The sequence below is a fragment of the Oncorhynchus mykiss genome, chromosome Y, assembly GCF_013265735.2.
Source record: "Oncorhynchus mykiss isolate Arlee chromosome Y, USDA_OmykA_1.1, whole genome shotgun sequence".
NCBI lineage: Eukaryota > Metazoa > Chordata > Actinopteri > Salmoniformes > Salmonidae > Oncorhynchus > Oncorhynchus mykiss.
Window position 1 is genome coordinate 42,954,428 of NC_048593.1, and position 17,710 is coordinate 42,972,137.

Below are 17,710 nucleotides of genomic sequence, written 5' to 3' on the forward strand. Positions count from 1 at the left end.
TGTGTGCCTTTCCAAATCATTTCCAATCAATTGAATTTACCACAGGTGGACTCCAATCAAGTTGTAGAAACATCTCAAGGATGATCAATGGGAAACAGGATGCACCTGAACTCAATTTAGAGTCTCATAGCGAAGGGTCTGAATACTTAAGCTATTTTTTTATTTGCAAAAATTTCTAAACTCGTTTTTCCGTTTTTTCATTGTGGGCTATTTGTGTGTAGATTGCTGAGGATTTTTTTATTTAGTACATTTTAGAATAAGGCTGTAACAACAAGATGTGGAGAAAAAAAATTGCCCTGAATACTTTCCTAATGCGGCTGTATCTCGTTTGTGTAGCGTGAGGCAGCATGATGGACAGGTAGCCCTCTGGACAGGACGCTAGCCCGTTGCAGGATTTTAGGATACAAGTTAAATGATTTTACAAAGGTAATAAGCGTGATTTTAATTTACATGACCAGAGTTCATCTATCCATGTAAAGTTGAATCCATATCACCAGAATGGTGATGTATGGGCCCCATCCTGGTTGTACATGCTTCGTACATCGTATGCCCTCAGAGGTGGTAGGGTAGAGTCGTCCGTTCTTCCCCTGACCACCAATAATATGTGATTTCAGGGTTGAGTCGTCGGCGAGGTAACTTTGGTCAACTTTGAGTTCAACTCAGGATAACCAGTCGCAACGACTCACCTTTTAGCCAGGTACATTTCTATGGCGACGAATCCATCGATATGAACCTGTTTCCTGGGCAGGCTAACTCCGTTTATCCAGTTTGTAATCAGATTCCCTCCCTCTCGCAAAGATTGCATCATCGTCCCCTTTTCATTAGAGAAGTATTTTATTAAATCACAAGTTGTTGTTTTTTTGTTTGGTATGTTATAATACCACAGTTACGGATGAAGCCCCGAGCCGGAATGTGAAGCTAACTGAAGCTGGTTTGAGAGGAGATCTAGCCTAACGTTGTAGAAGACCACTCTGGTTATGTGTATAGTTGTTCCAGTTTGACCCAATTTTAATCGGCTTATTCTTGATACCAAACCGACAATTACAATGTTGTAAAACAGGGTCAAAAGTAAGCTGATTTTAAAGTTAACATATAGCCTAGACATAGTACTATATAGACTTGTGTATTTTATTTATATACCTATTTACTGTATTTTGAGTATTTCCTAATAATGTGGCTGAAATCAACGACTTTAGTTGGATGTATTTGAAAGTATTGTAGCCCCGACCAGCACTCGAACTCGTGTCCAACAACAGTCAAGCAAACACCTTAACCTAACCGTTACGCCAAGAGGTCTGAGCCTACGCTAGATGTTCGGTTAAGGTCGCTACAATACCCCCCCCCCCTTTTCCTTCGGGAGAGCCTGTCCCCAAGCTTCTCTAAACCAAGTCCCTCATGTGTACACGCCTCTCTCTTGGGTTAAAAATCGCTACAATGTTTTCAAATACATTATTTCAAATACTCTTACGGACCTGGGTCCAAATGCATGGGAGTATTAATTTGTATTTGAAAATAACTGGTGTTTTTTTTTTTTTTTTTTAGTATTTTCAAATACATTGCAATACTTTCCAATACTTGTATTTTCCAAATAAAATATCTCTGAATACTTACTTCAAAATGTACGTGAACTTAATTTAAAGAGTATTTGAACCAAAAAGGTCTGGTACTATTGTGTTGTTAACTGTAAATTGATTTAAGGTAAAGTAGCCTCATCCCAGCCGAGGCAAATCGCATGTATTTGTCACATGGCCGAGTACAACAGGTGTAGACTTTACTGTGAAATGCTTACTTTACAAGACCTTAACCAAAAATGTTCTTTATACATACAAGGGGTACCACTACCGAGTCAATGTGCAGTGGTAGAGGTAGTTGACGTAATATGTACAGGTACCAGTGAAAAGTTTGGACACACCTCCTCATTCAAGGGTTTTTCTTTATTTGTACTATTTTCTACATTGTAGAATAATAGTGAAAGCATCAAAATGATGGAATAACACGTATGGAATCATGTAGTAACCAAAAAAGTGTTAAACAAATCAAAATATATCACCCTTTGCCTTGATGACAGCTTTGCAAACTCTTGGCATTTTCTCAACCAGCTTCACCTGGAATGCTTTTCCAACACGAAGGGCCTGATTCACGCAGTCTTCTCTGAACAGTTGATGTTGAGATGTGTCTGTTACTTCAACTCCGTGAAGCATTTATTTGGGCTGCAATCTGTTTTTTTGCAACTGCACTTGAAAAAACTTTCAAAGTTCTTAGAAATTTTCCGTAATGACTGACCTTCATGTCTTTAAAGTAACACGTTTGAAGGTAAGACAGACGATGTCGAAGTAACAAAAGTTTATTAATTTGAACAAGGGCAGTCAAAGGTAGGCAGGCCCAGGGTCAGGCAGGGGTCGGTAATCCAGAGTACTGGGGCAAAGGTACGGGACGGTAGGCAGGCCCAGGGTCAGGCAGGGGTCAGGCAGGGGTCGGTAATCCAGAGTAGTGGGGCAAAGGTACGGGACGGTAGGCAGGCCCAGGGTCAGGGCAGGGGTCGGTAATCCAGAGTAGTGGGGCAAAGGTACAGGACGGTAGGCAGGCCCAGGGTCAGGCAGGGGTCGGTAATCCAGAGTAGTGGGGCAAAGGTACGGGACGGTAGGCAGGCCCAGGGTCAGGCAGGGGTCGGTAATCCAGAGTAGTGGGGCAAAGGTACGGGACGGTAGGCAGGCCCAGGGTCAGGCAGGGGTCAGGCTGGGTAGGCAGGCCCAGGGTCAGGCAGGGGTCAGGCAGGGGTCGGTAATCCAGAGTAGTGGGGCAAAGGTACGGGACGGTAGGCAGGCCCAGGGTCAGGCAGGGGTCGGTAATCCAGAGTAGTGGGGCAAAGGTACGGGACGGTAGGCAGGCTCAAAGTCAGGGCAGGCAGAAAAGGTAAAAACCGGGAAAACTAGAGAACAGGGTCAGGGCAGGCAGAGGTCATTAATCCAGAGTTCAGGAGCAAGGGGGAAACGCTGGTAGGTATGTATGAATGAACAAAACAAACTGGCAACAGACGGAGAACACAGGTATAAATACACAGGGGATAATGGGGAAGATGGGCTACACCTGGAGGGGGGGTGGAGACAAACGCAAAGACAGGTGAAACAGATCAGGGTGTGACATTAAAGTAATGATGGACTGTCGTTTCTCTTTGCTTATTTGAGCTGTTCCTGCCATAATATGTACTTGGTCTTTTACCAAATAGGGCTTCCTTCTGTATACCCCTCCTACCTTGTCACAGCACAACTGATTGTCTCAAATGCATTAAGAAGGAAAGAAATTCCACAAATGTACTTTTAACAAGGCACACCTGCTAATTGAAATGCATTCCAGGTGACTACCTCATGAAGCTGGTTGAGAGAATGCCAAGAGTGAGCAAAGCTGTCATCAAGGCAAAGGGTGGCTACTTTGCAGAATCTCAAATATAAAATATATTTGGATTTTTTTTAACACTTTTTTGGTTACTACATGATTCCATATGTGTTATTTCATAGTTTTGATGTCTTCACAAATATTGTACAATGTATAAAATAGTAAAAATAAAGAAAAACTCTTGAATGAGTAGGTGAGTCCAAACGCTTGACTGGTACTGTGTGTTTGTGTGTGAAATACGTTTCATTGCTTCATTCACACCTGCACTGTTCGAGCTGGGATCTGAAATATTTCACTGTAACCCTGTTCCTGGAGAGACACCCTCCTGTAGGTTTTCACTCCAACCCTGTTCCTGGAGAGACACCCTCCTGTAGGTTTTCACTCAACTATATCTACAGTCCTGTGCATGTGACTAAATAACAATCTAAACTAATCGATGGTGACCAGATTTTCCAGAACTTTTCAGTACTCTGGCGCAGGTCAAAAGTGTGTTTTTCTAGTGGTAAAATAGATGAAAGCCTGAGAGAGCCACATTCTCGCAGACTGTATTTCAGGTGTTGAACACAATACCAGATTACATTTTTGGCGGGCTAAATAGACCAGAACAGTATGTTCGGAGAAACGAGCAAATTGTCTAAGATCCTCTAAATGTATAAATGAACCTAATTCTAATAATAACTGGATTCTGTTGCCAAAATACACGCAGAAAGGAGCCAATATCTTGTTGACATTTTAAACATAAATGTGATGCACCGGTAAACATTCTGTTAAGGTGAACTGGTTCTATGAAAGATAAAAAAAAAAATTGAGTTCTTGTGTGTTTATAGAGATACAATCGGGGTAGATCATTTCGCGGTTAGCAGTCCAGTCTTCGTTACCAATTCGTTACTCCCAATGTCTCTCTCCCGAATATGTCTCAATGCGTCATAGGATGAGGCACTTCTGCTTGACAAGATAGAATATATGTCACAGATTAAACCCCTCCGAGCAGTAGGATTAGAAATGTATTTTTTTCTACCTCAGTCATTTGAAAACATAGTTTACTCACTTTCTTCTGGCCCTCTACAAAATTTCTGAATTGGAGATACTTAAAAAAATAAAAAGTCCTTATTGGGTATATTAAAATCAGTCTTTATCTGTTGGAACGACTTTAGAGTATACTGAATAATTGTATTCATTTTTATTTAATCTTTATTTAACCTTTTATTTAACTAGGCAAATCAGTTAAGAACAAATTCTTATTTACAATGACAGGCAGCTTACAATGATAGGCAGCTTAAACTTCTTGAATTCAACCATTATTGGGTTCAAATACACATTTAGATTTGTGAATTGCCATCTACAACAACCACAATCTGTGTCTTCACTGACATTTTCAACCACTCCCTGGCCTAGTCTGTAATACCAACATGTTTCAAGCAAACGACCACAGTCCCTGTGCCCAAGAACACAAAGGCAACCTGCCTAAATGACTACCGACCCCATAGTACTCATGTTCGTATCCATGAAGGGCTTTGAAAGGCTGGTAATGGCTCACATCAACACCATTATCCCAGAAACCATAGACCCACTCCAATTTGCATACCGCCCTCACAGATCCACAGATGATGCAATCTCTATTGCACTCCACACTGCCCTTTCCCACCTGGACAAAAGGAACACCTACGTGAGAATGTTATTCATTGACTACAGCTCAGCATTCAATACCATAGTGCCAACAAAGCTCATCACTAAGCTAAGGACCCTGGGATTGAACACCTCCCTCTGCAACTGGATCCTGGACTTTTTAATGGGCCGCCCCCCAGGCGGTAAGGGTAGGCAACAACACATCTGCCATGCTGATCCTCAACACAGGGGCCCCTCGGGGGTGCGTGCTTAGTCCCCTCCTGTACTCCCTGTTCATCCATGATTGCATGGCCTGGCACGACTCCAACGCCATCATTAAGTTTGCTGACGACACAACAGTGGTAGGCCTGATCACCGACAATGATGAGACAGCCTATAGGAAGGAGGTCAGAGACCTGGCATTGTGGTGCCAGGACAACATCCTATCCCTCAATGTGAGCAAGACAAATGAGCTGATTGTGGACTACAGGAAAAGGAGGGTCGAACAGGCCCCCATTCTCATCAACGGGGCTGTAGTGGAGCAGGTCGAGAGTTTCAAGTTCCTTGGTGTCCACATCACCAACAAACTATCATGGTCCAAACACACCAAGACAGTTGTGAAGAGTGCACAACATCAGCTTTTCTCCCTAATGAGACTGAAAAGATTTGACATGGGTCCCCAGATCGTCAAAAAGTTATACAGCTGCACCATCGAGAGCATGGTTGCATCACCGCCTGGTATGGCAACTGCTCGGCATCTGACCGTAAGACGCTACAGAGGGTAGTGCATACGGCCCAGTACAGCTCTAGGGACAAGCTTCCTGCCATCCAGGACATATATACTAGTCAGAGGAAGGCCCAAAACAATTCCAAGTCATAGACTGTTCTCTCTGCTACCGCGTGGAACTGGAACACCAAGTCTAGGACCAAAAGGCTCCTTAACAGCTTCTACCCCCAAGCCATAAGACTGTTGAACAACTAATCAAATGGCCACCCAGACTATTTACATTGACTCTGTACCGGTACCCCCTGTATATAGCCTCCACATTGACTCTGTACTGGTACCCCCTGTATATAGCCTCCACATTGACTCTGTACCGGTACCCCCTGTATATAGCCTCCACATTGACTCTGTACCGGTACCCCCTGTATATAGCCTCCACATTGACTCTGTACCGTAACACCCTGTATATAGCCTCCACATTGACTCTGTACCGTAACACCCTGTATATAGCCTCCACATTGACTCTGTACCGTAACACCCTGTATATAGCCTCCACATTGACTCTGTACCTTAACACCCTGTATATAGCCTCCACATTGACTCTGTACCGGTACCCCCCTGTATATAGCCTCCACATTGACTCTGTACCGTAAGACCCTGTATATAGCCTCCACATTGACTCTGCACCGGTACCCCCTGTATATAGCCTCCACATTGACTCAGTACCGTAACACCCTGTATATAGCCTCCACATTGACTCTGTACCGGTACCCCCTGTATATAGCCTCCACATTGACTCTGTACCGTAACACCCTGTATATAGCCTCCACATTGACTCTGTACCGTAACACCCTGTATATAGCCTCCACATTGACTCTGTACCTTAACACCCTGTATATAGCCTCCACATTGACTCTGTACCGTAACACCCTGTATATAGCCTCCACATTGACTCTGTACCGGTACCCCCCTGTATATAGCCTCCACATTGACTCTGTACCGTAAGACCCTGTATATAGCCTCCACATTGACTCTGCACCGGTACCCCCTGTATATAGCCTCCACATTGACTCAGTACCGTAACACCCTGTATATAGCCTCCACATTGACTCTGTACCGGTACCCCCTGTATATAGCCTCCACATTGACTCTGTACCGTAACACCCTGTATATAGCCTCCACATTGACTCTGCACCGGTACCCCCTGTATATAGCCTCCACATTGACTCAGTACCGTAACACCCTGTATATAGCCTCCACATTGACTCTGTACCGGTACCCCCTGTATATAGCCTCCACATTGACTCTGTACCGTAACACCCTGTATATAGCCTCCACATTGACTCTGTACCATAACACCCTGTATATAGCCTCCACATTGACTCTGTACTGGTACCCCCTGTATATAGCCTCCACATTGACTCTGTACCGGTACCCCCTGTATATAGCCTCCACATTGACTCTGTACCGTAACACCCTGTATATAGCCTCCACATTGACTCTGTACCGTAACACCCTGTATATAGCCTCCACATTGACTCTGTACCGTAACACCCTGCATATAGCCTCCACATTGACTCTGTACCAGTACCCCCTGTATATAGCCTCCACATTGACTCTGTACCGTAACCCCTTGCATATAGCCTCCACATTGACTCTGTACCGTAACACCCTGTATATAGCCTCCACATTGACTCAGTACCGTAACACCCTGTATATAGCCTCCACATTGACTCTGTACCGTAATACCCTGTATATAGCCTCCACATTGACTCTGTACCCCCTGTATATAGCCTCCACATTGACTCAGTACCGTAACACCCTGTATATAGCCTCCACATTGACTCTGTACCGTAATACCCTGTATATAGCCTCCACATTGACTCTGTACCCCCTGTATATAGCCTCCACATTGACTCAGTACCGTAACACCCTGTATATAGCCTCCACATTGACTCTGTACCGTAACCCCTTGCATATAGCCTCCACATTGACTCTGTACCGTAACACCCTGTATATAGCCTCCACATTGACTCAGTACCGTAACACCCTGTATATAGCCTCCACATTGACTCTGTACCGTAATACCCTGTATATAGCCTCCACATTGACTCTGTACCCCCTGTATATAGCCTCCACATTGACTCAGTACCGTAACACCCTGTATATAGCCTCCACATTGACTCTGTACCGTAATACCCTGTATAAAACCTTGTTATTGTTATGTACATTTTTTGTGTTCATTTGTGATTGATTAGATTTTTTTAAACTTTAGTTTATTTAGTAAATATTTTATTAACTCTATTTCTTGAACTGCATTGTTGGTTAAGGGCCTGTCAGTAAACATTTCACGGGAAGGTCTACATCTGTTGTATTCTGCGCATGTGACAAATAAAATGAGATTAGATTTTTATGGAATGGTCTGCCTCTTTACTGAAGACTCATCTCTTCAGTAGATTCTATGATTGAGTGTAGTCTGGCCCAGGGTTGCGATAGTGAAACGGCAATGCACTGGAACGACGAACCACCCTCGCTGTCTCTGCCTGGCCGGTTCCCCTCTCTCCACTGGGATTCTCTGCCTCTGACAGAACTTATTACATGGGCTGAGTCACTGGCTTACTGGTGCTCCTCCATGCCGTTCTTGGGAGGGGTGCGTCACTTGAGTGGGTTGGCTTACTAGTGTAAATCTTGGTGGGGCAATTTTTTGAATGTTTAGATGGATGCCAGCAAAGCCACTACACTACACAACGCAACTCTAAACAATACATGAATTGCACTATAACAGTGACAAACGTTGCCCACAAACTGTTAGGTTTACATAAAGCTGTCCCAACAGCAGTCCCAACATCTTACCATGGCTACACCTGGCTATCAGCGGATCCTTGTCTGGCAGCCATACAGTTCATTCAGCCTCAGGCTAAAACACCTGCAATTTGGAGTTGCCTTTTTATTTTTTTGCTAAACAAGGTGGGGCTCACCTGCCATGAATGACAGGTTGCAACTGTTCGTACATTGCGTTCCCCAGAGTTATATATCGTTGAAACTTGATTTAAACAAGCCTATAAACGAGTGTTCTCATTAGCCAATCAGATCTCTGCTCACCCATCACCTCGCCCCTGATTGGACACTATTATCCCCACGCCCCTGATTGGACACTATTAGAGGAAGGAAACTCGACTTCTAGCGTGCAGAAATTTGGTATTCGGGACTTGAGATCTTTAGGTCAGGCAAGTAGGACGTGAAGAGATGGCAATGAAGGCTGTTTGCGTGCTCAAAGGCACCGGTGAAGTTACCGGGACCGTATTCTTTGAGCAGGAGGTAAAATATTTCGTTTATATGGGAAATACATGCATGCACTTGGAGACGTAGACTGTGTAGATGATGGGGCCTCGTTCAACTAGCTAACGTTAGCAACTTGGCTATCTTAGCTAACTAGCGTTGTCAAACTCTTGCAGGTCACTTATGCAACTGTTTTAGTATCATAGATCCCTAGCTAATTTTTATTGCCTGACGACGTTTTTAACGCTAACTAGGTAGCTTTTTAAAAATGTATCTGCTTAAAAGCAGTTTAATTCAAAGCTCAGTCATTTAGTTGACAGCCTGCAGGCGTTAGCTACTGTAGCCGTAGCATGTCTCCCAGCCTTTTGATACCAGCCGTCTCGTAACCTGTAGTTGCACTTTTAAACCCCTCGTTGTAAATGATTAACTCCATGTAGTTAGATGCCGTAGCTAGTAGTCTATAAGCAGGGTAAAGTGGGAATTATATGCATTAAATGCTAACTAGTGCTGCCTGTTATATACTTAATGTTTTAACTAGGAAGTTTGGGGAAAACTAATGTAAACGCCTAACACGTTACTGTAACACGGCGGGGAACAGATTAATAAAAGGCCGACCCCTTTTTTGAAATGAATTTTTATTGCTGAGTCATTGTATCCTGTGCGCCAGTCCGTTTCTGATACAGCAGATACAGCTATCGGATCAGGCTGGAGTCATTCTGCCTGGTCTCCCCCCTCCACCTCCATTTCCCTTGAACCTGGTGTGTTAATCTGTCACGACCAATGTGCACCGAGAAGGCGTGTGGTCGTCGAGGCCAACAAACTAGCGGTGACTGTTGTAACCAGTTCACAGTTGATCTTTCAACATTTCCAAAATGTCTAAAAACAGCTGGTGCTATATACTAGCCTGAGTGTCTGTTTTGTGCTGTCATGCAAAACACTTGATAAATTACGTTCGTAAATTCATTCTGGCTAAAAAAAAACTGCAGAATAACTGAAATAATGGAACGGTTTGAGCTGGGTGGTTGAATACTGATTGGTCGACAGCCGTGGTATATCAGACGTATACCACGTGTATGGCAACGTGTTTTTACTGTTCTAATTACTTTGGTAACCCGTTTGAATATATTTTGTTCAGTATAGATTTTAATTACATGTTTTCTTACTTTATCTATCTAGCCAACAGTTATGTTTCTCCTATTCCCCTCTGATAAGATAAGCATGTTTGTGCATCACTATCTAGCTAGACACCAGCGCTGCTACCAGGCAGTGTTAGCGAGCTACGTTTGCTTTGACTCTTTATACATTCAGCAAGCTAGATGGCCAGCTAACTAGTGATATTTTAGCATTAGGGGCTAACACATTATTTTGCTAAGGAACGAAACTAGCAGATGGTAGTTGGCAGACAGTAAGACAACTAAATGTGTATAGAATGTTTATGGAGAGCAGCATGTCACCGAGCCAGTCAAACCACGCTGAGTGAGCAACACAGTCCCACTGGCTCTGTGGTTGAGCCAACTGCTCTCTCCCTTAGGTGCAGGCGGGCACCGAGAGACTGAAAAACACAGCTTTTATCTCAAGGCCATCAGGCTGTTAAAACAGCCACCACTAACATTGAGTGGCTGCTGCCAACATACTGACTCATCTCTAGCTCACTTTAATAATGGAAAAATTGATGTAATAAATGTGTCACTTTAAACAATGCCGCTTCATATAATGTTTACATACCCTGCATTACTCATCTCATATATGCATGTACTGTACTTAATACCATCTACTGCAACTTGCCTATGCCGTTCGGCCATCGCTCATTCATATATTTATTATTCGCTCATTCATATAATAATGTATTATTCTTCACACTTGTGTGTGTATAAGGTAGTTGTTGTGGAATTGTTAGTTATAAATGCAGGGTCAGAACTAGAAGCACAAGCATACTCGCTACACTCGCATTAACATCTGCTAACCATGTGTATGTGACCAATAACATCTGTTAACCATGTGTATGTGACCAATAACATCTGTTAACCATGTGTATGTGACCAATAACATCTGCTAACCATGTGTATGTGACCAATAACATCTGTTAACCATGTGTATGTGACCAATAACATCTGCTAACCGTGTGTATGTGACCAATAACATCTGCTAACCATGTGTATGTGACCAATAACATCTGCTAACCATGTGTATGTGACCAATAACATCTGCTAACCATGTGTATGTGACCAATAACATCTGTTAACCATGTGTATGTGACCAATACGATTTGAGGCAGGGCTTGGTGTGGTTAGTGGCATGCAGGAAGAGAGGGGGATAGAGACGACCCGACTAGCAAATGGAGTAATCTATAAAAACCGTACAGTGTGTGTATAGGCCTATAACTTGTCTGTCTGTAGGGTGCCGATGGTCCTGTGAAGCTGATTGGGGAGATCTCGGGTCTGGCCCCGGGGGAACATGGCTTCCACGTCCATGCTTATGGAGACAACACCAACGGCTGTATGAGTGCCGGACCCCACTTCAACCCCCACAACAAGACCCACGGAGGACCCACTGATGCTGTTCGGTTAGTCTGGCCCCCATGACTGAAGGAGTTAGGCCTGATAGACCAGGAGTTTTTTCCAGCTGTTTCATCTACATAATTCAGGCAGACGACAATTGTGAAACGTCTGGATGGTCCCAGAGTTTTTGAAAGCGTTTGTGCTCGATGGCCACACTAGTAATGATTTAATGGTATGGCTGTGTATACTGAGTTGAGTTTGAGTTTATTTTTTTTATTTTTACAGGGACAGTGCACATTAATCAACGTTTCAGTAAAAGTGACGGTTTTAGCCAGCCGGCTAATTTTCAACCGCAGTCCCTGGGCAGGTTATTAAAAACAATTACAATATAGACAATAGCAGCATAGAACAAGCAAGACATATCAACATAGGACAAGCAAGACGTAGCATACAGACAGAGCAACATAGGACAAGCAAGACGTAGCAACATGGGACAAGCAAGACGTAGCATACAGACAGAGCAACATAGGACAAGCAAGACGTAGCATACAGACAGAGCAACATAGGACAAGCAAGACGTAGCATACAGACAGAGCAACATAGGACAAGCAAGACGCAGCATACAGACAGAGCAACATAGGACAAGCAAGACGTAGCATACAGACAGAGCAACATAGGACAAGCAAGACGTAGCATACAGACAGAGCAACATAGGACAAGCAAGACGCAGCATACAGACAGAGCAACATAGGACAAGCAAGACGCAGCATACAGACAGAGCAACATAGGACAAGCAAGACGCAGCATGCAGACAGAGCAACATAAAACAAAAAGCAGCAAGACAAAATTCATAAAAGTAACAAAGTGTTTCCACACCTCACAAGCTACAGACAACAGACAACATGGAAAGCGGCAACACACAGCTAGGGACCATGTTCACACATTTGATTGACCTTTTTGACCTACTGTTCAACACAGTTATACAAAGACCTAATAGAATTGGTTATAATCAAGCACGTAGAATTCTAGTTAATGTAATGAACCTTAGCGTGTTTAACTCTTGCCAGTCTTGCCCTTATTTAATCTTATAATAGTCTATGGGACAGACCCACTAAGTGGAGAATCTCTTTGTTGCCGTGACTCCTCACATCCTCTACTCCCCTCAAACAATGTTCTGACCTCGTGCAGTGTTTTGAGGTAGCGAGGGATTTAGTGATTTTGGCGGGGGGGGGGGGGGGGTGAATCGATAGTTAAATATCTGGATATTATTTTTGCTCTGGTTGTCTGTACTCAAACCAAAATTCCGGTCTTTTTCCCTTCATAGCTTGTGCTCATCTTTTTATAGGGAGTTAATTTGTTTTCAGAGCTTGTTTATGATTAACATTTGTTCTCATGGCTCTGTCTCGTCCCTCTGCAGCAGGACACATGCTGAGCGATATGTTGGGAGCATTGAATCGTAATACATATCGTGAGATTCGAATCCGTATCGTATTCGGGACCTAACTTATGGTGATCATATTGTATCGTGAGTTCCCCTGGCAATTCATAGGGAATCAAATAAATGCACAGTTGCGATTCTCCTGCTGATTCTATGCCTCTCGCGTCACATGTCCTTATGTCTGTTTGTTGGCTTGACCAACTGATGCCCAGCAGAACCAGCCGGGTGGCGAGATTGCATGTTGGAAGCTCCATGATTGGCTCTCGGGCCTGATCCCCATAAATAGCAGTAACATTAGGAAGTATTCAGACCCCCTTGACTTCTTTTTCCACATTTTGTTACGTTACAGCCTGATTCTAAAATGTATTATAATTTTAAGTCTATATATAATTGGACATGATTTGGAAAGGCACTCCTGTCTATATAAGGTCCCACAGTTGACAGTGCATCTCAGTGCAAAAACCAAGCCATGAGGTCGACGGAATTGTCCGTAGGGCGCCAAGACAAGATTGTCGAGGCACAGATCTGGGGAAGGCTACCAAAACATGTCTGAAGCATTGAAAGTCCCCAAGAACACAGTTGGAGGCCCTTCTCCCCCGATTGCTTAGTTATGCTAGAAGGACAGGTCTAGGAAGAAGTTTGGCACCACCAAAACTCTTCCATGTAAGAATGATGGAGGCCACTGTGTTCTTGGTCCTTCAAAGCTACAGATGTTTGATGGCTTGGTTTTCCCTCTGCCGTGCACTGTCAACTGTAGGACTATGTATGTATGTGTGTGTATATGTATAGACAAGTGTGTGCCTTTCCAAGTCATGTCCAATCAACTGAATTTACCACATGTTTCTACAACTTGATGTGAGTCCACATCTCAAGGATGACCAATGGAAACAGGATGCACCTGAACTCAATTTAGAATCTCATAGCGAAGGGTCTCAATACTTGTTTGTTTCTGGTTTTTCAAAAAATTTCTAAACCTGTTTTAGTGTATAAATTAATTGCATAATTTTTTTTTAGAAGGTTGCAAGGGGTCTGAATGCTCTGTAGTCAACGACTCATACGGTCTGAACTAAGACGTTGCTACGAGCGACCGGATGAGCCGCAGATAGAGAACATTAAGAGCGCTGCTGCAAGTTGATGGGACCAGAACAGCAGACCATTTTAGCCTCCAATTCACATACTTAGTTGTCGGGAAGTCTGCTGGAATTTTCTGTTTTTTTAGATGCTATGTTGACTCTTATTGGGTAGATCTGTGATGGAATCAAAATGAGATCACATGTGAAAATAGTGGTTTAGGGAAATGTCAACCACCTACCCTTGGCTCTCATTGTTTTGCTACGGTGTGTACTTTTGAGGGTGGGGGTACACTATTCTAAAACCGTACCCTTTCCTCTGACGTCATATCCTGTCTGTGTTGCTAGCCACGTAGGGGACCTTGGCAACGTGACTGCAGGAGCTGACAATGTGGCTAAGATCAACATCCAGGATAAGATGTTGACTCTCACTGGACCTGACTCTATCATCGGCAGGACCATGGTGGTAAGACCCATTTTTCAAATGTCTCATTATTCTGACCTACTTTGAGCAGAATTGTATTCCTAATGAACACCAACCACACTTGCGGTTTCTCTACATAAACACAACCCTGTTTCACCCTTAATCTCCCCTCTCTGTCCTCGCTCTCTTTTGCGTCCCTCCCCCTTTTATCATTAGATCCATGAGAAGGCTGATGATCTGGGAAAAGGAGGCAACGAGGAGAGTCTGAAGACTGGCAACGCTGGCGGTCGGCAGGCCTGTGGAGTGATTGGCATTGCCCAGTAAACAGGACACACTCCCTTACTGGGAGCCCTGGAACACACTAGCCTCTGCTTGAAGACCACTGTAGCTACCGCAGACCCCCCCCCCCCCCCATAGAAGGTTCTGTAAAATACATTTCTAGCCCAACCCCTACCTAGACCTTTATGACACCTCATCTGACAGAACTGTGTCCCAAATGACCCCCCCCCCCTAGTGTTTATGTAGTGCACTACATATGGGTTAGGGTGCCATATGGGACAGACCCTGTGTTCTGAGGGCTTTGACTCGGACACACAGGTTGCAGGGGTGACCCAAATGACTCCCTATTTAGACAAGAGCCCTACGGCAGGTACAGACAATCTGGTAGTATTCCATGTAGTCGTGGCTCAATGGTAAGCTAGGTGGAAATTTCACCATATAGTTTGTACCTATAAAAATCAGATCAAGTGCCCTACGATGTAGTGGCTAGGGTTGTTTTGGGATTTGGTTTCTAATGACCGCAGAATATAAAGCGCTTATTTAAAATTCATTATCAACCAGTATCTCTGTTGATCCTGCTAAGACTTGTTGCTTCCTGTCTATATGTGAGTCATATTATTCTGTTGTACGCTGTCCTAAAGCTAGTACAGGGGACATTTTGGGACACATCTGTGTATGTTCACTTTGAGTACCAAGCTGCCCCAATAAATAAAAAATGAATTGTCACTGATGAAACTCGATTGTGTTATGTTGCTAGTGGTCATTATTGGCTTGTCACGTCCAGTGGAGGAGATTTGGTTGGAAGTTAAGGTGAGACGGGATGGTCGTAGTCGAGGGCTACATCTGTAGGCAGAAGTGATTTGGAAATTTAAAAAGTCGTTTTTCTGTAGCATCCTGAGTAAGCGTTAGTGCCAGTTTTGAATAGAACCTAGACAAATATTTGACTCAAGTGAAAGGGGGTGTACCAAATATCTCTGCAGTCACTAGGTTGTTGACCGCTGTTACTGCTTACAAAAAAGGCCTCTAACTGTCGTACTCTGTAGTACATTGAGAAGTTTGCGCTTGTCATGATTTTTTGGTGCCACTAGATGGCGCCATCGCCATGTCTGTCCCTGTCACGGAATGGTTGACAGTGAGGAAGAGGTGAAGCTGGCGGGATAAGTCATAACGTTGATAAAATGCTCCACATGCGAGGACAAAAAAAATATATATAATGGAGATGAATGAGTCTAATTTAGTCAACAAAAAAATGACTTTGATCAAATAGACGTTTCGTAATGCTGAGGTTGTACTGCGACGAGTAGGACACGTTGACATCCTGGCAACTTGCCGTGAAAAATCACGACATCGGGGCTGTGCCTGTTCACATGTTGGGCTGTGGCGGTCTGTCTCATGGTAATTTACCATGAATTAACACATTTAACCTCTCCTGTCTTCCACACACAGCCTACACGCCACTAATGCTGAACTTTGGAACATCTACATATTTAAAGTCTAAATGCATTTTATATAGTCTACACCTTCCCAAATCTTATTTTAGACGGGTCTAAAGACACACGAAGAAAATGGTTATTTCAGAAGAACAGAAGCGTACTGAGTTGTGTTCGGCTCTGATACAAGATACAAGACGAGTTGGTTTAACGATCAGCAAAAGCGCCAGCCTATGTCACTATCTCACACAGTACAAACGTTGACCTATTTTATTTGTTAATTTGGCCTTCTGTGCAAAAAAATAAATATTCAGAACCTACTCTGGGATGTGAAATCCCAAACGAATACAACCACCCATCCAAAATAGCAATGAGGTTGATGCAACAGATCAGAACGTTCAGTTTGCAATGTTTAGAAAGTATTTATTCACATAAGCGCAGCAGTGCGTACACGGTAGCAGGCTAGACGCGCAAATGTTCCAAAGTGAAATCAATCAGCGGGAAAACACTGTTCTGAAATGACCGCAAATTTAGCGTCTGAGCTCCTAGAGTGTGCGGCTCTCTTTTATTTTTCAAGTTTTCTACTCCGCTAGCCAGCACCTCGCCTAAATAGGTGTGGTTTTTCTTCTAGAAAATATAAAACCGTATGCCAGGGAAAATGATCTTCCCCAAACCAGAAACTCAGGCACCGCTTATGTATGCCAGTTAGGTTCTACACCGTTTGTAAAGCAGATTAATGTGCTTAATTTCAATACTTTTATTTGTCTATCAACATTGACAAGCCACCGGGGTCTGACAACTTGGATGGAAAATTACTGAAGATAATAGGGGGCGGTATTGCCACTCCTATTTGCCATATCTTCAATTTAAACTTACTAGAAAGTGTGTGCCCTCAGGTCTGGATGGAAGCAAAAACTATTCCCCTACCCAAGAATAATAAAGTCCCCATTACTGGCTCAAATAGCCGACCAATCAGCCTGTTACCAACCCTTAGTAAACGTCTGGGGAAAATTGTGTTTGACCAGATAAAATTATATTTTTACAGTAAACAAATTCACAGCAGACTTTCAGCACACTTATAGAGAATGACATTCAACAAGCACAGCACTTACACAAATGACTGATGATTGGCTGAGAGAAAATGATAAAAATGATTGCGTGGGCGGTTTTGTTAGACTTCAGTGTAGCTTTTGACATTATCGATCATAGTCTGCTGCTGGAAAACTTGTGTTATGGCTTTACACCCCCCTTGCTATATTGTGGGTAAAGAGTTACCTGTCTAACAGAACACAGAGGGTGTTCTAGAATGGAAGCCTCTCCAACATAATTCATGTAGAATCAGGAATTCCCCAGGGCAGCTGTTGAGGCCCATTACATTTTTAATATTTACTAACGACATGTCTATATGTATGCGGATGACTCAACACTATACATGTCACCTACCACAGCGACTGAAATGACTGCAACACTGTACACGTCACCTACCACAGCGACTGAAATGACTGCAACACTGTACACGTCACCTACCACAGCGACTGAAATGACTGCAACACTATACACGTCACCTACC

The 17,710-nt window shown here is 43.5% G+C and overlaps 2 protein-coding genes across 3 annotated transcripts in view; both read left to right on the plus strand.

Moving 5' to 3' along the window:
* scaf4a (SR-related CTD-associated factor 4a) overlaps positions 1-341 on the plus strand; it is a 52,408-nt gene extending 52,067 nt beyond the window's left edge. Inside the window, exon 20 of the mRNA XM_036967728.1 lies at positions 337-341. Within this exon, the coding sequence (XP_036823623.1) occupies positions 337-341 (5 nt within the window). The remainder of the gene's footprint in view (positions 1-336) is intronic.
* Positions 342-8,857: 8,516 nt separating this feature from the next.
* Positions 8,858-15,441, plus strand: sod1 (superoxide dismutase 1). 2 transcript variants are annotated; one of them, NM_001124329.1, is given in 5 exon segments: positions 8,949-9,040; positions 11,398-11,564; positions 14,356-14,473; positions 14,648-14,914; positions 14,991-15,267. In NM_001124329.1, coding segments are annotated over 4 exon segments (465 nt in total). In that variant the 5' UTR covers positions 8,949-8,968; the 3' UTR covers positions 14,756-14,914; positions 14,991-15,267.
* Positions 15,442-17,710: the final 2,269 nt, after the last annotated feature.

What these genes read in the sequence shown, in the direction of transcription:
- sod1 (XM_021590204.2), top strand. Translation starts at nt 8,969, where the DNA reads ATGGCAATGAAGGCTGTTTGCGTGCTCAAAGGCACCGGTGAAGTTACC. An exon ending in CCGTATTCTTTGAGCAGGAG is followed by an intron (nt 9,041 to 11,397) that starts GTAAAATATTTC and finishes GTCTGTCTGTAG; the next exon opens with GGTGCCGATGGTCCTGTGAA. An exon ending in TCATCGGCAGGACCATGGTG is followed by an intron (nt 14,474 to 14,647) that starts GTAAGACCCATT and finishes TTTTATCATTAG; the next exon opens with ATCCATGAGAAGGCTGATGA.